Source organism: Eptesicus fuscus, chromosome 16 (assembly GCF_027574615.1).
Source record: "Eptesicus fuscus isolate TK198812 chromosome 16, DD_ASM_mEF_20220401, whole genome shotgun sequence".
NCBI lineage: Eukaryota > Metazoa > Chordata > Mammalia > Chiroptera > Vespertilionidae > Eptesicus > Eptesicus fuscus.
Genome location: NC_072488.1, coordinates 34,994,017 through 35,017,961, shown reverse-complemented (window position 1 = coordinate 35,017,961; position 23,945 = coordinate 34,994,017). Strand labels below are relative to the sequence as shown.

The window sequence follows — 23,945 nt, the reverse complement described above, 5'->3', positions numbered from 1 at the left end:
TAGCTGTTATTTATAATCTTCTTGTTTTATACCACATTATCCCTGCTTTATACGTCATCTAGACTGAGATAGCCTATTTAAAGGTTTGGTCTTCAATAATGAATCAAAAATTTAAATGAATATTTAAATTTTTACCTAGAAATCTCTGAAAATTTATCCTAAGGAAATATCACACATGAATTCAAAGTATACATTCAGTGAAGTCTTTTTAATAAAATGAACAATAACCTAACTGTTCATTAATAGATGTCTAAACAGATTATGACCCACCAAAACAACAGAATACTGTTAAAAACTAAAATAGATTTATAAGTACTAATATAGAAAGATATTTAAGATATATTCCTGAGTGCAGGGAAAAGAAGCAATAGAACAGGCAATTAGCATGATTCCATTTATTTTAAAATACTATGTGTATATATGTCTGCACAAGTATAAAGTAAATTCTAGAAAAATATACATCAAACTTAATAGTGATTTCCTCTGGAGAGTTAAGATTGACAGGGAAGAAGGGGACTTTTGCTTTCCACATTATCCTATCTAATAAAAGAATAATATGCAAATTGACCGTCACTCCAACACACAAGATGGCTGCTCCCATGTGGTCAAAGATCCTGCCCCCATGTGGACACAAGATGGCCGCCACAAGATGGCCAGCAGGGGAGGGCAGTTGGGAGGGACCAGGCCTACAAGGGAGGGCAGTTGGGGGCGATCAAGCCTGCAGGGGAGGGCAGTTAAGTGGTTAGGGGCAATCAGGAAGGCAGGCAGGCGAGCAGTTGGGAGCCCGCAGTCCTGGATTGTGAGAGGGATGTCTGACTGCCTGTTAGGATCGGGCCTAAACAGGCAGTTGGACATCCCTGGAGGGGTTCCAGATTGGAGAGGGTGCAGGCTGGGCTGAGGGACACCCCCCCGCCCCCGTGCACGAATTTCGTGCACCGGGCTTCTAGTACTAAATAGAGACCTAGAGAAAAGAGATACAAACCTTATGGCTTATAAAAATATAGTATTTGTCTATAAAAATATTCCTTAAATTTTCATCATATCCCCTTAAATTTTTTTTCATCCAGGAAAAACACAAACCAACAAAATAAGGATGTCTTAAGTATGACAAAGAAATCTATGCTTTGAAAATGTTACAGATGTTCAATTAATCAATTATGCATATTTAAGTAGCTGGTGAAGACTTGATAAGGAGACTACTGTGGTGCAGAATGCTAGCATTTAACTTGGTATCATTTATCTAGCAAAACAATATACAGTGATTAAAATCCACTAAACAGTAAATATCTAGCCATATACAGAAATATGCTGTGAAAATATTTTGTATAGTTTCTACTATTTCTAAACTTCTTCCACATTGGGCTTTAAGTTTCACTGTTCAATATGCCTTTGAGTTAAATGCACTCCAATACCTTTACACAATGCCTATTTGACATTCAGAAAGAAGAGTGTATACTGTCTGCTAAAGTGGCAACAGAAAGGCCACATTAAAAAAAAATCAGAACATTTCTGAGAGGATCCAGAGACATGTTTGTTGCATGGATAGTGCATTATCTGTAAGAAATAACATTTCACGGACAGACTACACAGCATTCAAGAGCAAGGTTCCTGCTCTGAGTTAAAGATGGTGGAGTAGGAAGATCCGAGCTCACTTCTCACTGACACCAAAACTACAACTACTACATATAGTACAGCTATCTCTTAGAACGACCTAAGACTAGCCGAACAGATTTTCTACAATTACAGATCTAAAGAAAAAGCCAAATGGAGCGGTAGGAGGGGTAGAGACTCAGTCTAGTTAGGACCCACCCTATTACCACTCCCCATGCAGTGGCCCACAAGTGAGAGGGATATCACAACGGCAGAGGTCCCCCCCTAAAGAGTGAGGGGTCTGAGCCCCAGCCTGGGGAACCTGCAAGAGGAAGAGGAGCCCTCATAACATCTGTCTTTGAAAACCAACAGGGCTTACATCTGGGAGAGCCCAAGGGCTGAGAGGAAACCAAGCTTCTGCTCTTTCTGAGTCCCAGTGCAGAGGTGGCAGTTTGAAAAGCACCTGGGTCATGTGTGAAAGTGTTACATTGACTACTTTTAGGGTGTGTGTTGGAGGGACAGGTATCTGTTGGAATTTTCTCTCGAGTCAGAAGTGCTAGTGGGCGCCAATTGTCCCTTTTTTTAATCTCCTACCTAGCTGTTCTGACACTAGCAAGAACCGTTTCTGACACTCTTCACTAACCTTGCTAACAATGTTTTTCAAAAAAATATTTTTATTGATTTTTAGAGAGAGAGGGAGAGGATGAGAAACATTGATGTGAGAGCAAAATATCCATCGGCTGCCTCCTGCATACTCCACTGGGGATAGAACCTGCAACCCGGGCATGTGCCGTGACTAGTAATCAAACAGCAACCATTCGGTGCTCCAGGACAACACCCAATCAACTGACCAACACTGGCCAGGGCATGCTAATACTATTCATCCCACCCTGGCATTTCCCTGATGACCCACCCAAGCTGGCACCCCTCCAAAGCAACTCCTTCCCTGCTACACCTGGCGGGCGGCCTTACTCGGCACCAGCACACAGCAGTGTGTCTTCAACAGTTGAGACTGGGTCTTGCAGGCAGCTACACTGACGGTCTGTACTGAACACCAGTGTGCCCGTAACAGTTGTGGCAAAGCTACATAGCCACCCTGGCCAGGAACCAGCCTTGCCTACCAGTGTGTCCTTAGCAGTTGTGGCCCAACCACAACAGGAGGCCACACTATTTCATACAGGGAACACCTCTGAAGTACCTAGCTCTGGTGACAAGGGAGAATTCTACCACTGGACTCCACAGGACACCCTCTAAGTAAGGCCACTTTTTCAAGACCAGGAGATGTAGCTGATCTATTTAATACATAGAAACAAACAGGCAAAGTGAAGAGACAAAAGAATATGTTCCAAACAATAAAACAAGAAAAACCCCAGAAAAATAACTAAGCAAAATGAAGGCAAGCTGTCTCCTAGAGAAGAGTTCGAACTAATAGTCATAAAGAGGCTCCTCAAACTCTTTAGGCAAGTGGATAGACTCAGTGAGAACTTGAGATAAAAACTGTAAAAAAAAAAAAAAAAAAAGAACCTATCAGAACTGAAGAATGTAACAACTGAAATGCAAAAATACACTAGAGGAAATCAACAGCAGATCAGATGATTCAGAAGAATTGATCAGTGATGAGGAATAAAGGATAATGGAAATCACCCAACTGGAAGATGAAAAAGAAAAAAGAATTTAAAATAATGAGGGACCTAAGGGACAACATCAAGTGTACTAACACTCATGTCACAGCAGTCCCAGAAGGAGAAGAGAGAGAGAGAAAAGGACAATAAACCTATTTGAAGAAATAATGGCTGAAAACTTCCCTAACTCAGCAAAGGAAACAGATATCCAAACTCAGGGAGCATTGAGAGTCCCCCACACAAAATGAACCCAAAGAGACCTACATCAAGACACATCATATTTGAAATGTTAAAAGTTAAAGGAAAAATCTTAAAAGCAGAAAAAGAAAAACAACTAGATACATATGAGAGAATGCCCATAAGACTATGAGCTATTTTTTAATAGAAACTTTGCAGGCCAAAGGGATTGGCAAGATATATTCAATGGAATATAGTTGACAAAAGGGGAAAACCTACAACCAGAATACCCAGAAAGATTATCATTCAGAATTGAAAGAGATAAAGAGGTTCCCGAAAAGCAAAAGCTAAAGGAGTTCATCACCACTAAACCAGCATTACAAGAAATGTCCAAGAGAATTCTTTTAAAAAAAAATTGTTGTTGTTGTTATTAATTCTCACCCAAGGATATTTTTTCCATTGATTTTTAGAGAGAGTGGAAGGGAGGGGGAGAGACACATTGGTTGGTTGCCTCCCACATGTGCCCTGATCAAGTCGGGGATCGAGCCTGCAACTGAAGTATGTGCCTTTGAACAGAATCAAACCTGAGACCCTTCAGTCTGAGGGCCAACACTCTAACTGAGCCAAACTGGCTATAGGGCAAAAAGGAATTCTTTTTTTTTTTTTAATATATGTTTATTGATTTCAGAGAGGGAGAGATAGAAACATCAATGATGAGAGAGAATCACTGATTGGCTGCCTCCTGCACGCCCCCTTCTGGGGATCAAGCCCGCAACCCAGGCATGTGCCCTTGACCAGAATCGAACCTGGGACCCTTCAGTCTGCAGGCCAATGCTCTATCCACTGAGCAAAACCAGCTAGGGTAAAAGGAATTCTTTAAGTGAAAAAAATAAAAGGCCAAAACTAGAAATAAGAAACTGAAAGAAAAAAGATCTCATTAGTAAAGGAAAACATATGGTAAAGATATAACCACTTATAAAGCTAGTATGAAAACAATAAAAATGGCAATACCTATATACCTAGGTGTAATGGACTAAGTGTTCCATTCAAAAGACCCAGGGTATCTAAATGAATAAAAAAACAAGACCCAAGAGAGTCACTTTAGATCAAAGGACACACAGACTGAAAGTAAAGGGATGGAAAAAGATATTTCATGAAAATGGAAACAAAAAACACACACACACAAAAAAAAGTTAGGGTAGCAATGCTTATACCAGACAAAATAGACTTTAAAACAAAAGTTGTAACAATAGACAAAGAAGGACCCAACAATTCCACTTCTTGGAATTCATCCAAAGAAAACTGAAAACACTAATTCAAAAAGATATACGCAGTCCTATGTTTATTGCAGCATTATGTACAATAATGGAAGCAGCCTAGGTGTCCATCAATAGATGAACAGATAATGAAGATGTAGTAAACATGGACAATAAAATATCACTCAGCCGGAATAAAGAATAAAATCTTGCTATTCGTGACAACATAGGTGGACCTAGAGGGTACTACACTAAGTAAAATAAGTCAGAGAAAGACAAATACTACATCATTTCACTTATCTGTGGAATGAAAAAAACTGAACAAATGGACAAACAAAACAGATTCATACAGAGGACAAACTGATAGCTGCCAGAGGGTGGGGAGGTGGGGGGATAGGCAAAAAGGTGAAGGGGATTAAGCGGTACTAACTTATAGTTATAATATAAGTGAGTCACGGGAATATAAAGTACAGCCCAGTGAATATAACCAGTAATATCTCAATAACTTTGAACAGTGACAGATGGTTACTAGACTTCTTGCATTTATAAGGTATATAAATGACAAATCACTATGCTGTACACCTGAAACTAATATATATTGTATGTCAATGATACTTGAATTAGAAAGAGCTTTACATTCCAGAATGAAGAACAACATTTCCGAGGTTTTCTTATAGAAAAATGGCATTTTCCAATGATATAAGAAAGCATAAGAATTTTTTTTAACACTGAAAGATATTGAATATACTTCATTATTCAGACATAGATAGAAGTCAACAAGTAGAAAAGTGAACACAGAATTTAAGATAGCTTTTAACCATAGGTTTAAAATACAAATAGAAATCACTTACACGAATAAATCAATATCCAAATAACAGAAATTATTATATCAAACATACTTACCATTGAAAGGATTGATTCCTGCCCTTATTCTTGAAATAATAGCTTCCTTTACTTCTTTTTTCTTTACACATCGAATACCCAAATTTTGAAAACTAGAAAGAAAACACAGAACTGTCAAAATGCATTATAGTTAAACACATAAATACTAAAGAATATCCTAAGTATTAAGCATCCATCCAACAGTGAAGAGTCTTCATACTGTCAGATGGAGATAATAAAGCATGTTATAAATTTCCAACTGCTATAATAAAGATGTGAGGCTAAAAACAGTGGGGTTGTATTCTAACAGAACTGTTAAAAGAAAAATCATACATCCCATATAGCTGTTGCATACAGGATTTTACAATTATACCTTACTAATATGCATAGGTCAAACACACCCAAGTAGGTAAAGATTAACAGGGAAGTGACATCAAAAAGCTAAAATTCAGCCTGAGCGGGTTTGGCTCAGTGGATAAAGTGTCTGCCTATGGACTAAAGGGTCCCAGGTTCGATTCCCGTCAAGGGCATATGCCTGAGTTGCGGGCTTGATTTCCAGTGGGGGACATGCAGGAGGCAGCCAATCAGTGATTCTCTCTCATCATTGATGTTTCCATCTCTCTCTCCCTCTCCCTTCCTCTAAAATCAATAAAAAAAATATTTTTAAAAAAAAGCTAAAATTCACCTCCTAACCAAATTCATTATCAAATCAATAAAATCTGTATATTTGATAATGTAAAGCAAAAGTTATAAAAGATGCCCACAGGCTGAAGCCCACAGGTACATTTTGCTGAACCCATAAAAGTGTTGTCTACATTAAAAAAAAAAAATGTTCATAGACTACCAACATTTAAAAATCAGGTAACTGCACACAGATGTCTGACTTCTGGTTTCTTTTTAAAGGTCTGGTGAGAGTAGGCTGGTACAGAAACACCTTGCTGAAGCTGATGGAGGGCTCTCCACTTTGCTATGGTGCCTGCGAGTCCTCTCACACCTGGCACACTCCACTCCACAGACACTTGTTATTTGAGCCCTGACTACACTGCTAGTCGCAGTGGAATATACTTTATGTCATATTATATGAAGTTATAATAATCAGTCATCATAAGAAAGCACTGAAATGTGCTCTTTAATTAGAAAGATGTCTGATACTAACAATAATATTTAACAAAAGTTTCAAAATGTCATTTATGGAAAACTTCTCAATAGCTACAAATATTACTAATTTGCATATGTACTACAGATGATGGTCGGGGGAACTCCCCCACCGCCACCAGTCATACTTGTTCCCACATGGAAAAACCATGACATCATTAAAGCTGGGTGGGTGTGAAATAAGGAAGCAAAACTGATTATAATAACATTCCTATTTGGTCAAGTTGCACAGGGCACTTGCAACAGGAGGCTGCCTGCCTGCAGGCCCCTCTCCAGGCTCATGCTGTTCAATGCTCTTCCCATTTACCTCCTTGTGATGTTGTTAGCACCTAAACTGTCCTTGACATTTCTTTCCTCTGCCTCCAATAACTAAAAAAAAAAAAAAATGAGCCTTGAATTCATAATCCTTTCTTGAAACCCTGAAACCACAATCCTCTTCCTCAAAAGTATTCTGCTTCTTTGAAAGAAAGATTCTTAGCTTGGTTCCTTTTCCTTTGACAAAAGATTGTAAAGAATCCTCCACTTTGATATATTTTTACACTACTTAATTTAGTTTCATCTGAATCATATTTGACTGCTAATCACAGATTAGAAGTGGCAGAGATTCCTGAAATTCTGACATGAGGAAACCAAGGATCACAGAGATTACTTGACTCATACATTTGTTCCTTCATAGTCATTCAGTAAGTTTTGGGGTTCTTATCATGTGCCAAAAACTCGGGGGGAAATGGGGGTATATATAATCCTTCCCCTCACGAAGCTATCTAGTGCAGGGGGTGGCCAACTACAGTCCATGGATCAAATCCGGCCCACTGCCTGCTTTTTCAAGCAAAATTTTATTGGAGCACAACTCAACGGATTTGCTGATGTACTGTCTATGGGGTGCTTTCATGCTGCACCAGCAGAGCTGAGAAGTTGCCACACAGAGACTATATGGCCTGCAAAGAGTTCAATATTTACTATCTGGCTCTTTACAGAAGACTTTTGCTAACCTTTAGTGTAGTGAAGCAGATAGTCATTAAGTAAGCACACACACAAAAACGCTAAACTGAAACCATGACCATTTTTATAAAGGAGATGTGCATGATGCCATGAGAGCCCTATGATGGGAAAGAATTGGTCAACTCAGGGAAGGCAGACAGGCTTCTTGTAAGAAGTGATACTTATTATGAACAGAAATGAAGTAGGAGAAAGGAGGGTCAAGAAGCTTCAGGCAGAAGGAAAAGAACACGCAAAGGAGCCTACAGAAGAGCACTGTGAGCCCCGGAAACTAAAGGAAGGCCTTGTGACTGGAGCACAGGGGTCAAGGAGAACACAGCAGAACAGAAGGCTGGAAACACAAGCAGGTCCCGTGGGCTCTATGAGGAATGTTGTCCTCATTCCAAGAGTCACATAAAGCCATTAACATATTTTAAGCAGAGATGTGACCATCAGATTTGTATTTCAAAAGATCATGCTGAATAAATAAATTTATTTAAAAAAATTTATTTTTAAAGATCACTTTGGCTAAAGTGAAGGACACAAAAAGAGGTGATGGGAGAAGAGCAGTCAGAATGCTATTCTTCGCAGCCCACATTTAGACTACAGCGTCGGGAGTGTGGAAGTGAGGGGAGGTCACTAAGACAAGTGGAGAGACAGATTTAGGAACTCTTTAGGAAGTACCCATCGGTGAATTCAACATGTGCACCTGTGTGAGAGGTGTCAAGGATGACAACTATGTTTGGGGCTTTTATAGCAACCACTTAGATCAGCGGTTGCCAACCTTTTGGACCTCACGGATCACCAGTGGTCCGCGGACCACCGACTGGCGACCGCTGACTTAGATAAGGTACATTAGGAGAACGATTTTGAGAGGAAAGAGGTATAATTATATAAGAGCATGGTGTGGGGCATATTCTATTTGAGATTCTTTTGAGATGTTTAAGAGAATATGTCAAAAAGACAATCAGACTAAGTACATTCCCCACTGAAAAAACTAGGGCTCCTTAGAAAAGAGAGCTGATTTTAGGGCAGTAGCAAAAGGAGAGGTAACTTGGTCTTGAACACTTTGTTGTGTCAGGAAGTAAAGAAGTGCTCAAAGAAAGATGGCGCCATGGCCAAAGGATAGTGAAAACAGTCTGAAGGGGCTTGAATTAGTCAAATCTGGGTCAATTTGAAAACCAAAATAATGTCCGTCCACTGAAAATAAAAATCCATGGGTCTATAGTGTTATTTTTTTATATGGGGAAGTGTAAAATGGGAAAGCTTTTCTCTACAGTAGGATGCCACTTGATACCACAAGTGGGAAAAACTATTATCACGCCTCCTGAAGAGATACTTTGAGAATAATACAGCATCACCTCTGTAGATTCCTTGTCCAAAATGTTTCATATTAACATGAAAATATTATTCATGCTATTCATGGGAACATGGATATAATCATGAGCAACCATTCAGACTAATCCATATTGAACAACAATCTTCAAAACAGCCTAGACGTTTCAAAAATGTTAACATCATGAAAGATGAAAAAAGGCTGGGAACTGCTCTAAATTAAAGGAGACTAAATAAGCATGACAACTAAATATAATGTGTGATCCTTAATGGGATCTTGGATTGGGGAGAGAGGCAGAACAGCCATACAGGGCACTATTGGGAATTACTGGGTATAATTAAGGTAGTCCAAAAATTTAACTGCCTGTAAAATTGAGAAGGAATAGCCAGAAAAGTAGAAAAACAGGAGAGTTTGTTCTCACAGAAATCAAGGAATCAGAATGTTTAGGAAGGAGTGATCTACAGTGTAAAATGCTATTGGGAGGTCAAAAATAGAAATAGGAAATGTTTCTTGCCAAGTTTTATTACTAGATATTTTATGTTTTGTGTTCTTATTGTAAGAAAACTATTTTCAAGTATACTTTCTAAATGGCTACTACTAATATATAAGTATATTTTCTAAATGGTTACTACTAATATTTAAGGAAGCTACTATTTTTTTCCTGTTAGTTTCATTTTCCCCCAAACTCAATGCATGTTCATTAGAAAAAACCCTAATAATAGACAAATATGCAAATTGACTGCACCTTTGCTACCTCCAAGCCATGCCCACTAGCCACGCCACGCCCATCAACCAACCAGGACGAGTATGGAAATTACCCCAACAAAGATGGTGGCTAATTTGCATATCAAGACAGCTTAGAAAGAAGCCAAGAGATGCTGAAGGGAGCAAAGCTGCAGAGAAGCAAGCAAGCCGGGGGGAGGAGAAGGGAGGAGCGGAGGTGGGGCCGGGGGAGAAGGCGGGCCGGGGGACAAGGGAGGAGTGGAGGCAGGGCCGGGGGAGAAGGAAGGAGAGCAGGGCGGGCTGGCAGAGAAGGGGGGCCGGGGGACAAGGGAGGAGCAGAGGCGGTGCAGGGTAGAGTGCAGCAGGAAACCCTATTGCAGGATTTTTCCTGCAACGAGAACGCTAGTGAATTATAAAGTAAAAACAAGTTAAAAGAAAAACATGAAACCCCACAATGTACCCACCCAGAAACAACTACTATTAATACCTTAGTGTATATACTACCACGGTAACATACACATTTACTTTAAAAATATTTTTCACATATTGTTTTAAACCTATTTACCTAGCATATTGTGAATCTTTCTATACAAAGACATATTTCAATGTTATTTTTAAGGTTACATAGAAGTACATTGCATGGATGTACCAGTTTATTTAACTAAACCTCCTTTGTTTATTATTTGGATTGCTTCTAACTTTTGTCATTACAGAGCTGCAATGAACATCACCATAGCTAAGTGTCTAAGCATGCTTAATTGTTTCTGAGGATAAGTTCCTGGTAGAATTGCTAGTTCAAGAGACATTCATATTTTTCAGACTTTTGCTATATGGTTGTTAAATTGCCTACCAGAAAGGTTTTATTTACTCTCTCACCAACAGAATGAATGGACCCCTCTTCTGGCAGCCTCACCAACACAGTGATACACAATTTTCAAAATATGTACTTTTTTATTGATTTCAGAGAGGAAGGGAAAGAGAAACATCAATGATGAGAGAGAATCATTGATCAGCTGCCTCCTACATGTCCCCTACTGGGGATCAAGCCTGCAACCCAGGCATGTGTCCTTGACCGGAATAGAACCCAGGACCCTTCGGTCCACAGGCCAACACTCTATCCACTGAGCCAAACCAGCTAGGGCTAAAAGGATACTTCTAATGTAAATGGTAAGAAAATTTAAATGTACACCATATAAATAGAAGTAGAATGAGGAATTAGTTTATTCTGCTAAAAAATATCAGATGTACACAGATAGGAGACAAAACATCCCATCCTTGTCTGATTCCTGAAGATGTCTGTGATTGTATACTTACAATAAAGGCCTGCGTTCTTGTCCAAATTCTGCTTCATAGTAGCCATCTCTGCAGTCTTTTCCTACTAAATCATGAGGATGAGGTTTAAATGGGTCATTCTTTGTTACTAATGTAATTCTCACTTTTCCTTTTCCGTAACAGTTCATAATCTGAAAAAAGAGGGAAATAAATGATCCATAAATATTCCTCATGAAGAACTATTCTACTAAATGAGGGTTCAATTTATAAAATGTAGCTAGTACTGTATCCAGTTGGCTGGCAACTGCAGTTTGGATGAAACTTGCCAAGAATACCAGTAGGGAAGAATTTACCTCTCAGCTCCTTGGCATATTAATTTCAATTGGCCATATCTGATTCTGCTTATTTTCCTTTTAAAAACAAGTAAAATTATACCAAAACTAGAGGCCCGGTACACGAAATTCATGCATGGGGGTGTGTGTCCTTCAGCCCAGCCTGCATCCTCTCCAATCTGGGATCCCTAGAGGGATGTCTGACTGCCCATTTAGGCCCGATCCCACCGGGATCCAGGATTGATGGTTCCTAACCGCTCGCCTGCCTGCCTGCCTGCCTGCCTGATTGCCCCTAACCGCTTCTGCCTGCCAGCCTGATCACCCTCTAACCAATCCCCTGCCAGCCTGATCGACGCCTAACTACTCCCTGCCATCCCAATTGCCCCTAACTGCCCTCCCCTGCCAGCCCGCAAAAATCAAGTTGAGTTTCACAAAATTGTTTTCACACAGTAAGTACATCTAGGACATTGAGAATAAAGAGGAGAGTTAAACATGGAAAGAGGATTTTCTGAGCATGGGGAGGAAGAGAATGTTTAGTTTGGAAACTAAAAAGTTTGCAAATACAAAGCAGGGAATATAAAATCCAGCTTACGACAAAGGAGCAAAGCAGTTCCGTAATAATGGGTAGCTTTACATGTAACAGGACACTAAAATTCATAATCCTGAATTTAAACTTAATTTGAAAAGCAACCAGGAAGTATTTATTGACTTTCTGAATAAAAGAGACAGTAACCACTTAAAACTGTAATATAGGCTGATGTAAAACTCAAGATGTGTAAAGGGTTCAGAACCTACAGGATCTTAGAAATATTTTCAAAAATGTACAGAATAAGCTGAATTATGGAATGCTACCTTTTAGTAGCATTTCTCTCACTTTAACATTTAAACAAAAGGATTTAAATAACTCAAATCCATATTGCTTCCAAAAAAGTGACAAATATTAGGATCTTAGAATTCAATAATTTTGCCATTGCTTTATTCTATAATTTAGCCTTCCCCTTAAGTTCAATAGAATAACCTTTGTAAATAATTTAGTTATGAAACAGTGAATTAACATCTGTTGACGAAAGACTAAACACTTTTCAAAATCCACTCTGCCATTCAAGTTTTTAATTGGCATTGAAAGGCTAAAAATTCATTAAAAATAAAATGAAATATAGTATATTTTATAAGTAGAGTATACTATCAAAGTCATTTTGGATCAAAAACTACTTTTAAAACTTATGCTAACATAAAAAACTATTTAGAAAATGACTATATTTCAAATCAGTCAATGAAACCCAGAGTATCAGGGGTAGGCAATAAAGGCAAGGAAAAAGGAGGCAAAAATGTTCATTCTCCTTTCCCACAGAACCTAGTTTAGCCAAATGATTGTAGAAAGAATTCTGACTGGGTTCCCAAATCCATGTCTTTAATCTACAGAATGATTTTGCTCACTGCTGGAAGGAGAGAATGCTTTTTCCTCATTAGCTCTGTGTTTCATGAAAGGAATCATCACCCAAAAGCTGCCAATGTGTACTAAGCACTGTGAATCACTCTACTTAGATTAACACACAAACATAACTATCAGCAGGGATACAGAATCCATACTATAGCTAAGAAATGACCCTAGATAGCTATTTAGTAGAAATCAATCCTATATAATAAAAGCCTAATATGCAAATCGACTGAATGGCAGAATGACTGGTCGCTATGACGTGCACTGACCACCAGGGGGCAGATGCTCAACGCAGGATCTGCCCCCAGCCCGCAGGCCCCAGGCCAGCCAAGGCGGGTGCCAGCGGCACCTCCCCCAGCTCCCTGCCCCTGGTCACCCCGCCAGTCGCCCCGCAGAGGGAGGTGGCAGAGGGCGGGGCCAGCAATCGCCCTGCCAGCTGCCCACAGATGGGCCCTGATCGCTGGCCAGGCCTAGGGACCCTACGCATGCACAATTTCGTGCACCGGGCCTCTAGTTAAAAAGAAGAAGAAAAACCCATGGAAATGACTGTAAAGAAACTGGGCCTTTAATGCAACTGCTGTAGCTAAAATATGAAGCAACTAAGAGTGAGACACCAACACAGGAGAATGGTCTGTTACCTGGATAGACGGGTATGTTCGGTTGTTGTCTGTGCTGTGCTCCCCTGGAATGCTGCCTGCTGATCGCCCTTCACATTTGTATCGAAAACGCATTCCCCGCTGCCTGGGTTGTTCAATGATCTCTATATATGGGTTATACCCACCTGAAATTAAAAAAAAGGAGGGGGAGCGTAAGATTCAAATAGCAATAATAATGGCTATTAACCATTTCATTTTGTTTTTTTAAACAGCAGACTAAAATATTTTCCCTCCCAAATTAAATAACAAGGTTAAAATGTTATTATCTAAGATCGGGTGGCAAATACACCTTTTTCTCCCGTTCAAATTGAGCTCCAAATAGAGTTAACACATGTCATTCAAATTATATTGATTGGTTAGCACTTTATCCCTTAATATCTAGAGTTAATGCCAATGTGAAGTTCTGAGATAGCCACTTTGGGGATACCCACTTCTCACATGAGACCAAGCGGAAGGGTTTCTTTCTCCCAAGGTTCCCCCAGAAGAGTCAAGAAGAAAATCTTCAGAAGTACAATGTTTTACTCCAAAAGTGAGTTTAACAGCTTGATTTTACCCCAGACTCTTAATAGTGGACTAAAAAAACTACTCATTGGAAATGTAAATGCATCTAAAATCCTTGCAGTCAGTGGACTTTTACAAGAGTCTATCAAAACAAGTTCCAGAAGGGGCTTCAGGCTGAACATAATCTTCAATCAGCCTCTTCTAAAGTATAAGATACCATGAAGGAAAAGAAAATAATTATTTCTATAACAAATACAATTCAAAATATGCAACTTTAGAATGAACTACTGATAAACACGACAGATGAATCTCAAAATAATTATGCTGAGCGAAAGCCAGGCTTGAAGAGCACATGCTGTATGATTCCATACATATAAAACTCTAGAATATGTAAAATAATCTATAATGTCAGAACGCAGATTGGGAGTTTGAGTGGGGGGGAAATAGGCATGCTAATTATGATAATTGGAAGCCATGATTTCAAGGCTGTACATATATCAAAACTTACCAGAACAAAAAAAGGGGCCATATGTAATACTTACAAAAAAATTATTAAAAAACAAACACCAGAATGCATACTTTAACCAAGTGCAATGTAATATATGTCAATAAAGCTCTCTAAAAATATATATACCTTACCCGCCTCAAATAAGGCGCAGGGGGGGGGGCGGGTAAGGTATATATATTTTTAGAGAGTTCACTAAAGACACTCAAGTGTGCTTACAAATAGAATATGTAGCAATGTGTCTTTGTTTCAGACACGTGAAGAGAACTTCCATCAGTGGAAAATCCTTCCTCAATCACTTTGGTTAGTTGCCTCAATTAGATATCCACTTCTGTGTGATCACTTCAGTAGCCTTTATACTAAAATTAGACATCCTTTTTTTATTATATATACTATAGGTTTATTCCGTGTGAGAATGCAAACAAATCTTCAGAAAGGGAACACAGTGGGTCTTCGTGCATTACGGATTCAAAGGAAGAAGCCTTCGAATCCCACCCAGCTAAATCTTAACAATGACAACCTTGTAAAGGTTATTAAGTTCCTTAACTCTCCCACTGCATAAAATGGAGCTAATTACAACAGTTCTGCCCCAGTGGGTTGTTGTGAGGACTAGACATAAAGTGTTAAGTTCTGACCAAGTGTCTCAAATACGACAAGTAGTAGTAATAGTGTCGGTTATTTCAGGTGCTTTCTTAAAACAACGATTTGTAGTGATACCATGATGGGATCACAACTGCTACTTTCAAGGGTTTTATAGGACAGCGAGGCAAAAAGCACACAGGAAAATAGGAGCTGATGAAGCAAAAAGGTGGAGAGGGAGGGGGAAGGGGAACAGGTAGGCAATCTAAGAAAAGGAAGCTGTGTGTCCAAAGGTGTACCAGTATAGAAGATACAGCCTCAATGGAAGGGGAGATTTCAAGAATCACCAAAACAGCCCTGATGGGAATCGGGTGCTTTTCCCTTGCTTAGAACGAGAACCAAAAGCCAGAGTGCATTTGGGGATCTGGATTTCATTCTCCGAAGTGTCAATCAGTGGAATGATCTTATGCAGGGAAATCACATGATCAGATTGGAATTTTCAAATAGGAATTCTGGTGGCAATAAACAGACTGAAAAGAGAAAGCAAGTTGATCAGTTTTAGAGGCTGTTACAATAATATGAGTAATGATGAGAGTATGTCTGAAACACGGTAGTAATAACAGAAATGAAGGATTATGTAAAAGATAAAATTGACAGTACTTGGTGACTGACTGAACATTAGGGTTAAGAAAAAGAATCCTTGCCCCAGCTGGTTTGGCTCAGTGGATGGAGCGTCGGCCTGTGGATTTGAAGGGTCCTGGGTTGGATTCAGGTCAGGGCACATGCCTGGGTAGTGGACTCGATCTCCAGTAGGGGGCATGCAGGAGGCAGCCAATCACTGATTCTCTCTCATCGACATTTCTCTCTCTCCCCTCCTCTCTCTGAAATCAATAAAAATTAATATATAAAAAAGAAAGAAAGAAAAAGAATCACTGATGGCTTCATAGTTTCTACGTTGGGTTACTGAATAAAGTATTACTGTCACCTTTCATTTTACTCTGTTTGGATCAGGCTTCTTGTGTTTGACTCTACTACCTATTTGTTTATTCAAAAGACAAAGATCCAGAAAAAAACAAAAAGAATTTAACCTAATCAAGTTCATAATACTTATTTCAATTTTACTGGAAAAAAAAATGTAGGCATGCAGGTATTTCATAATTTCATATCCTTATATATTTTTGTATATTTCAAGTAATTCCAATTCACATTTCAGTTTCAAATATCTCACATGCTGATTTATCCTTGTAGGAATATTTAAAGGGAAATACATTTTCCTTACAATAACTCAAAATACTCAACTTAAAAGATTAAAAAAAATTTTTTTAAGTGATATCATAAAATCATTTATGTGGTTGAACTAAAGGTCAAATAAATCCCTGCCCACTACTTATTGAAAGGTTGTCTTGGTGGGAAGTTGATACAGAATGACATCATTAAGGGTAAGTAAGTGGCTAACGATTGGGGAAGGAGTGTGAACAAAAATGCTAAGCTCAAAATGAGAATTCAAATATTTCATTGGTTACACAACACTTCCTTAAACTAGAAAGAGTTTATGAAGACGTCTATACACAAGAGAACAGGAACGCAGCTGTTCAAAACTAAATAAAACATTTTAAAAAGATTTTTTAAATTATAAAAATGACCTATTAGTTATATAACATCAAGTACTTAAAAAAAAACAACACCTTGAACTCTGTTCTTCCTATTGTAGAAGCTCTTTATTGGTAAAAAGTCTTACCAACAACCAGAGTTTATTGTAATATTCTACATTCCTCAAGTTGGAAATAATCTTCCCTACTCTAAACTACCATAGTATTTTTGTTTATGGCAATTATTCCAAATAACTATAATTTAGGGAAGACTTACTATTTCTACTTGAAAGAAAGCTACTTGTTTTATTACTTGAAGGCAGGAATTGTGTCTTACTCCTTGGTGTCTTGCACACAGATATTCAGTAAATATCTGTTGAGTGAATGAATAAACATCTAAAGATCTTTTTCATTGTGTAAGTTAGGCATTCGTGATTAATCAGGTTTTCTTCAATAGGCTCCACCTACTATGGAAAAAAATAGTGCTTTGTTTGTACTAGAATGTCTACATCTTCATACTCCTCATATCCACTTATATTCCGATTTCTTTATAAGTATTTATGTTTTTAAAAAACTTCCAGCTATAAATCATTTATATCATGTGTCAGTACCCCAATTACTTCCTTCCTCAATTCCCTGTTTTGAATATAAATCAGGAAATTGCAAGGAAAATGAGTACTCAACTCATACTACTATCTCAAATCACTAAAGTTGTGAAAAGCACTGAAAAGTCTTCAAAATTGGTTCCAAACAAATTGATTACTGTACTTTTTTTTTAAATTAATAAACTGGGATTGACCCCTATATTTTGAATATTCTAAAAAGCCAATACAGAGCAGAATAACATTTGAAATATAGCCAAAATGTTTGCAAGGTTTATTTATGGTCTGACCTGCACATATGCAAAAAGTGCTATTTTAAAACACAGTGCCTACCTAACAAAGTATGAATTTGTAAGATAAAAAAAAGAAATTAAACTGAAATAAAAGTTAAAAATGAATCAACTTTCAGAAAGACACATTATAAACTAAAACTGTATAGCTAGAATTGGGAACCAGCATTAATTATACAGTGAAAAAAAATTAATTATAGTAATTACAACACTGTCTTTAATCATTTCTCATATGATTTTAACTTTATTCTTCATAAAACAGAAATTATCATCCCATTTTATAGATAAAACTAAAGCTCAAAATTATATGAAATTATGAATGACATTAGTAAATATGTCAGCTGAGATACCAACAATAAGCATAAAAGCAGCTGAAGATAAATTCACAATAACTGACACAGCAAATAACCTAAAATAAACGCAATTTAGGTTAAGAAGATATGCATCTTGCTACAGGCAGGTGCATATTTAGGTCCAATGATATTCCTGGAACAGAGTTCATCCTGGGGTTGTGTATCGCAATCACCTAGGTAGCTTTCAAAACATACACATTCCCTGGCCCCACCTGAGGTCTGCTGAACAGAAACAGAGATCCATCTAAAGCCCAGACATGTTCCTGAAAAAGCCTCCCAAGTAATTCTAACACATTCCTGACTAAGAACCATTGCCCTGGAACATAAAGAAGTGGAAACAATGATGCACGTATCTGGAGAAGTAATCCAAAAATTCACACACAAGTATAGGCTGGGTGATAGATCAACTAGCAGAAGAATTCTGACTGCTTGTAACTGCTCTTTCCCTTCCTCCCACTCTAAAAAGCTTATCCAAATGCAAGCGGAGGGGAGGAAACATTACTCTAAGGATAGCCTTTAATCGCTCTGATCTATTTAAAGAAGCAAATCGTTTGCAAAATTAATATTTTAACGATCATCAAAAACATTTCTTAAATACAGCACACACATGATTATAATACACCAATGTGTCAACACCACAGTTGAGAATAATTAACTACAGCCTGCATCTCCGTCACAGGGGTACTGGATGACAGAGACCCAAAGGAGCAAATGGAGCTAACAATATATACTTTTCCAAATATCACCTCTACTCACTTTGAAGAAAAAGAAAATAATAACTATTCTTCTTTCCTTCAACCTAGGAACCCAACTGAATCATGGTGATGATCTTCTTTACCCTAGAACGCGGGTGACTTTTTCTGTTTCTTCCTTGTTATCATCAAAATTTAGAGTTACCACTTCTTTAATAGCTAGAATTGCATGCAATTAACAAAGGGGCAAAGAAAACTTAAGCCTATTCCCATAAGGAAGGAAAAAGACTAACATGGAAGGTGCAAGAGAAATACAATAGAGGATAAGCTATATCCATCAACTTGGCAAAGGAACACATGATTTATCTACTAAACAATTTTAGATTTATTTTCCCCCCCAGAATGCTTACTATCATTTAAGTGGACAAAGGAGAAAAAATACACTGAGTCCAAACATCACTGTCAAATTCTATTCCCCTAGTTTAAATGTACACAAAACGATTTCAAATGTTTTAAAAGTAAATGGGCATTCCTCTCTTATATATTAACTAAAGGCCCGGGGCACGAAACTTGTTCCCAAGGCCTGGCCGGCGATCAGGGCCGATCGGGGCCTTCTGGCTGCTGGCCAGGGCCTTCCTTCCCCCGGATGCCTGCTGTCAGCAGGGACCTTCCTTCATCCTGTGCTGCCCCCTGGTGGTCAGTGCACATCATAGCGAGTGGTTGAACTCCCAGTTGGTTGAACTCCCGTGGGGACAATTTGCATATTAGCCTTTTATTATATAGGATATTAGATATGTTATCTATCTAGCACCTGATCTAGTCTATGAATATTGGTTCTATGGTTTCACAACATTCTAGAATCATCAGATGCTTAAATAGTAAGTGCCAAGGGCCTCTAGTAGTCTCTTTTCCTACAGTTTTGAGTCCCCAAACTGCTCCACTACAAAAAATTGTGATCATGGGCATTCATGATCACATTTGCTCCTCACAAGACTCAGCAGTAATTATTCCCATTTTTATATCACAGAGTGGTAGAAATGGAATAAAAACCCATTCAGGTTCATCATAGGCTAAAGTCCAGGTTTATTTCAACATATCAGGCTGATTCTCAATTGGGTCTTAATAACCCAAGCAAGGGGAATTTTTAGATGAGTATTTGACTGATGTATGCATTACAAGTTAAATAAAAGATTTTGACAACAGAGAGTCTACTGCTGGAGACTTCATTGTCGTGGGGGTAAAAAAATAAGGATTGGGGAAAAAAATTAACTTCCAGGGTGAAAAAGTAGAGAAATATTTAAAATCTGTCCTAGATCTTTCAGGTATTTAACTAAATGAAGAATAGATGGCAGGGCCAAATCATTTGTTTTGACTAAGATCACCAGATTTAAAAATAAAAATTACAGGATGCTCATTTAAATATGAATTTAAAATATATTTTCTGTATAAGTATATCCCACAGGATGTTAATGATCATTTTTCAAAAATGGAAAAACATTTTCCCGCTAATTTATAGGAGGTGGGTTTTTTTTGTTTTTGTTTTTTTTGGGGGGGCGGTTATATGAATGATATACACAGTGGTAAAACAAAAATAAATTGTTTAAAATATATAATAAAAAATATCCCTATACATTCCCATTTAATATTTTTTCTCTCTATCGTGTCTAGATTTCTGACATCCAAACTTGGACCCTTGGAAAATAAAAAGAGCTTTCTTTTAATAAATAAAAAATCCTTGGGATTTATCATTTTTTCAATATTTCTTTTGTTGTACATTATATCTTGCTTACAGTAATTTCCTTTGGTATAAAAAAAAAAGTACATTTCATTCAGTTACTTAGGTCGTGTACCTACAACCCCAATCATTTGCAGAGAACAGATGAGAAAAAGATGGAATAAAAGGAATGCCGAGTCCCTTAAATCGTATTTGAGATAAAAAAACACACACACACTTCACGTGTTCCCAAAATGATTCATGATCTGACTCCTCACTAGTCATTTCATTCACTCATTCCCTTTACTCTATGCCTACCATATATCACCTTCATTCCTTTATATTACTGTTATCTCTATATTTTCATGTGTTGCATTTCTGAAACAGCCTTCATATTTCTATGTAGTCTTTTATTTTTTAAAATAAGTCATTTGCTTTAGCTATCAGCTTGCAGCTCTACCATTAAAAATTTAAATTGCACCACATACTTACATTCCTCGTCCTTACTCAAGAGAAATAGTTCTCTTGAAATTTACACTATAGACAGAGGTGGGAAGTAGTGTGTCGTTAACAAAAACAAATTCTTCGTGTACTTCCTATGTGACATAGTAGAACTATATATTAAAGAAAACTGATAATAAAAATAAATTATCTAAATTTTAAAACATTTTACCAAAGACAGTACTGTTTATTAGTAAACAGAGCTGCTAATGTACACACAAGAACATTTTATACTTTTCAATGGAACAATGGGAAGCTTTAAATTCAGACTTAAAATAGCTAATTTTATTTAAATACACAAGAGTAATGATGGCCTAATGGGTATGGGAGCATTTTTTTTTTACAATGCCTACTCTAATTAATCATGTCAAAAGACTGGAATCAAGGTGTAATTTAAAAAGACAACTTAATAGAACACAAACTGTGAAATTCTAAATAATATGATAATTTACCTGAACAAAATTTAGAATTTATATAAAATATACATATATCAGAGCCCAGTTACTCATGGTACTTACAGAATTTGCTTATGAGATTCTGATGTTACTTTTTACGTTATACAGATCACAGATTCAACTACACACACCTATTTACATATGACATCCGGGAGAAATGAAGAAATGGTTAAGGTTTGGTAATCAATAAAAATACCTTCTGAGGTTTTAATACTACCTTACTACAAACGGAATCTAAACTAGACGACGATAAACTAATTTAGCACAACTTTTTTTGTGTGTAATTAGGTTAAATTACTGTTTCGAAACAGGATGCGAATTTATAATTTAGTAACTCTCCAAAGTCTTTACAACTGCTTAAGTCCACCCAAACTCCTTTTTAAAAATTTGCTTAGCAATTTTCAAACAACTGAATTATAATTTAAATAACTTGTGATAGTTATTCTACAACTTTCCACTCCTTAAAAAAAAAAAATTTCCCCTTCAATTCAGGGAATCAGTCCTCATAAACAGCACAAAATAGAATGTCATTAAACAAGTTCAAACTGTATCACATTTTTAAATGGTGTGGGTTTCACAATACTCTTTCTCTATGTGGTTCATTATTTTTCTCTCTCTTTTGAAAGAATTAGAAGTACTGCATTCATGCCATATATTAATGAAGTTTGGTTCAACTGCCAGCAGGCTGACCTTTTCTGGCTGAATGTATAAACGCTCGCCATTCTCTACTCCCTTCACACAAGCCCCCATCACCAATAAATTCGCCTGCTCCTTCAAGTCATCTTTGCACTTTTTCATCTAAACACACTTGGAATGTATCCACTTACAAGACTACCTGAAAGGTTGAGGGTCAGTGAAGTGGGTCAAGAGAAAGTTGAAGTATTTTAAACCACACACACACACAAACTGAAATCAAGCGTCCTGTGAACCGCCCCGATTTCCTTTTCAGCCTAAAGCGGCAGCAGCAGCAGCTCTGACAGTGTTCTGCTCAGCCCTTTTTCAAAAAGTCCTCTAAGCTTTCAACTTCCTCTTCTCTGCCAGACGCCCTCCGTCCCCGGCTGGGGGTGGCTGACTGTCCCGGGGACTGGGGGGGACGCGGCTCAGGCATCCACAAGCGCCCCTCGTCGGCCGCCAGGGCAGCGTTCACCGGGAACCCCCCCGGCTCTCCCCGCCTCTGCTCACGCCGCTCCCTCCGCCGGGAAGGAGCCCCCAGGAGCCTCCCCAGGACCCTGGAAAGGTCCAACTCCAACGCAGACGACGGGGGTTTACTTCCCCTTCGGTGACAGGCGGCCCTAAGCCATGGCTACACAGACGAGACTCCCTCCCGAGCCCTCTAAGCCGTTCCTTCCCCCCCCCCCCCCCAAAGCGAGAGATGCACGCATTTATTCACTGAAAAAGGAATATTGACACAAGTAATAAATACAAAGTGGTTTTCATCCCCAGCCCTACTGTAAACCGTGGGTATTCTAAAAATTCTCTGTTCCCGTCTTTCCAACCAAAGGAACAAACAAACAAAATAAAACTCCGTAAACTAGAAGGTGCGCCGTGGACTGTAAAAAATAAAAATAAAATAAAAATGCCCACTTTGTCGAGGCAACCTTTCCACGGGAAGCCCGGTTACCACGCCGCTGGTGGCTTTTAAAGGCGCGTATTGTGTGCAACGGTTAGCACAGCAGCATCACCTCTCAGCCCTGGAGGAGCTGACACACACACACACACACACACACACACACACACACACACACAGCGCGCAAAGCTCTCCTGAGGTCTGAGGTTCCTCATTTCTAGTCTAAAACATAAAACCACCGTTCCAAAATCAATTTTTTTTTTCTCAATACGAGAACTCTTCGTCTCCTCTTCTTTAGATGATTCCCTTCCTAACTTCTAAAGCCAACTCGTAGGGAATTTCTAAGGTTCCGGCTACTGGAATGGCATCAAGTTACAGAGCGTGGCTTTGATTTCGCACGCAAACCCTGAACCATTTTTGTTTGTTTGTTTGTTTGTTTCTTACAAGACTGACAATTCGCCAGATACGGCGATTTTAAAGTCAGAATGCTCCACCATCAAAACGGAGCTCCCCGAAGCTGAGCAGCAAGACCCCCCCACCCCCCCCCCCGCCCCCCGCCCGGCCCGGGACGAGCTCCTCTCCCACCCCCAGACCCGGACCGGCCCGCGGCGCCGGGCGCACTCACCGGAGGCCATGGCTCCGCTCCGCGCCGCGCGTCCGGACCGAAGGCAGCCGCCGTCAGCCAGCCCGCCACTCCGTCCTCTGCCGGCGGGACCCCTCTGTCCCCGAGACCACCCCCGGGGCGTCCTCCTCCTCCCCGCCCTCCTCTGGTTTGCGGCTCACACCTTCCCACCCCCTTAGCTCTCGCGCTGCGGCTCGCCCGGCGTCGCCCGTCCAGGGTGCAGGAGCCAGGGGGCGAAGCGCCGCGGGGCCGAGCGCCTGCCGCTGGAGAGCCGGCGCCCGGCTGCAGGGGATTTCCCGCGGCTGACGTAGGCGCCTGGCCGCCGCCTCCCCGGGGGCGGAGGAGCCGGGCCACCTCGCGGCGAGCGCGCGCGCACCCGCACTCCTCGGCCCCCGCCCCGCCCCGCCCCGCCCGCGCCCCGCCCCCGCTTCCACCCGGGGAGCTGCGGTGGACTCGCACCGGGTCGGGGGGCGGGTGTGGGGAGGGGGTGCGCGGAGCCGTCGGGAGCGCAGGGAAGCCTTGGAGCCGGGAGTGATGGTCCCGAGCGTGCGAAAGCGC

General features: G+C 39.5%; 1 protein-coding gene across 2 annotated transcripts in view; it reads right to left on the bottom strand.

Annotated features, from left to right (window-relative positions):
- The window catches only part of REL (REL proto-oncogene, NF-kB subunit), a 36,547-nt gene extending 12,844 nt beyond the window's left edge, over positions 1-23,703 (bottom strand). For both annotated transcript variants that reach the window (XM_054728481.1, XM_054728482.1), the window contains exons 1-4: positions 23,391-23,703; positions 13,400-13,542; positions 11,034-11,182; positions 5,549-5,640 (exon numbers count right to left, since the gene is read on the bottom strand). In XM_054728481.1, the coding sequence (XP_054584456.1) occupies positions 5,549-5,640; positions 11,034-11,182; positions 13,400-13,542; positions 23,391-23,400 (394 nt within the window). In that variant the 5' untranslated portion in view covers positions 23,401-23,703. The remainder of the gene's footprint in view (positions 1-5,548; positions 5,641-11,033; positions 11,183-13,399; positions 13,543-23,390) is intronic.
- Positions 23,704-23,945: the final 242 nt, after the last annotated feature.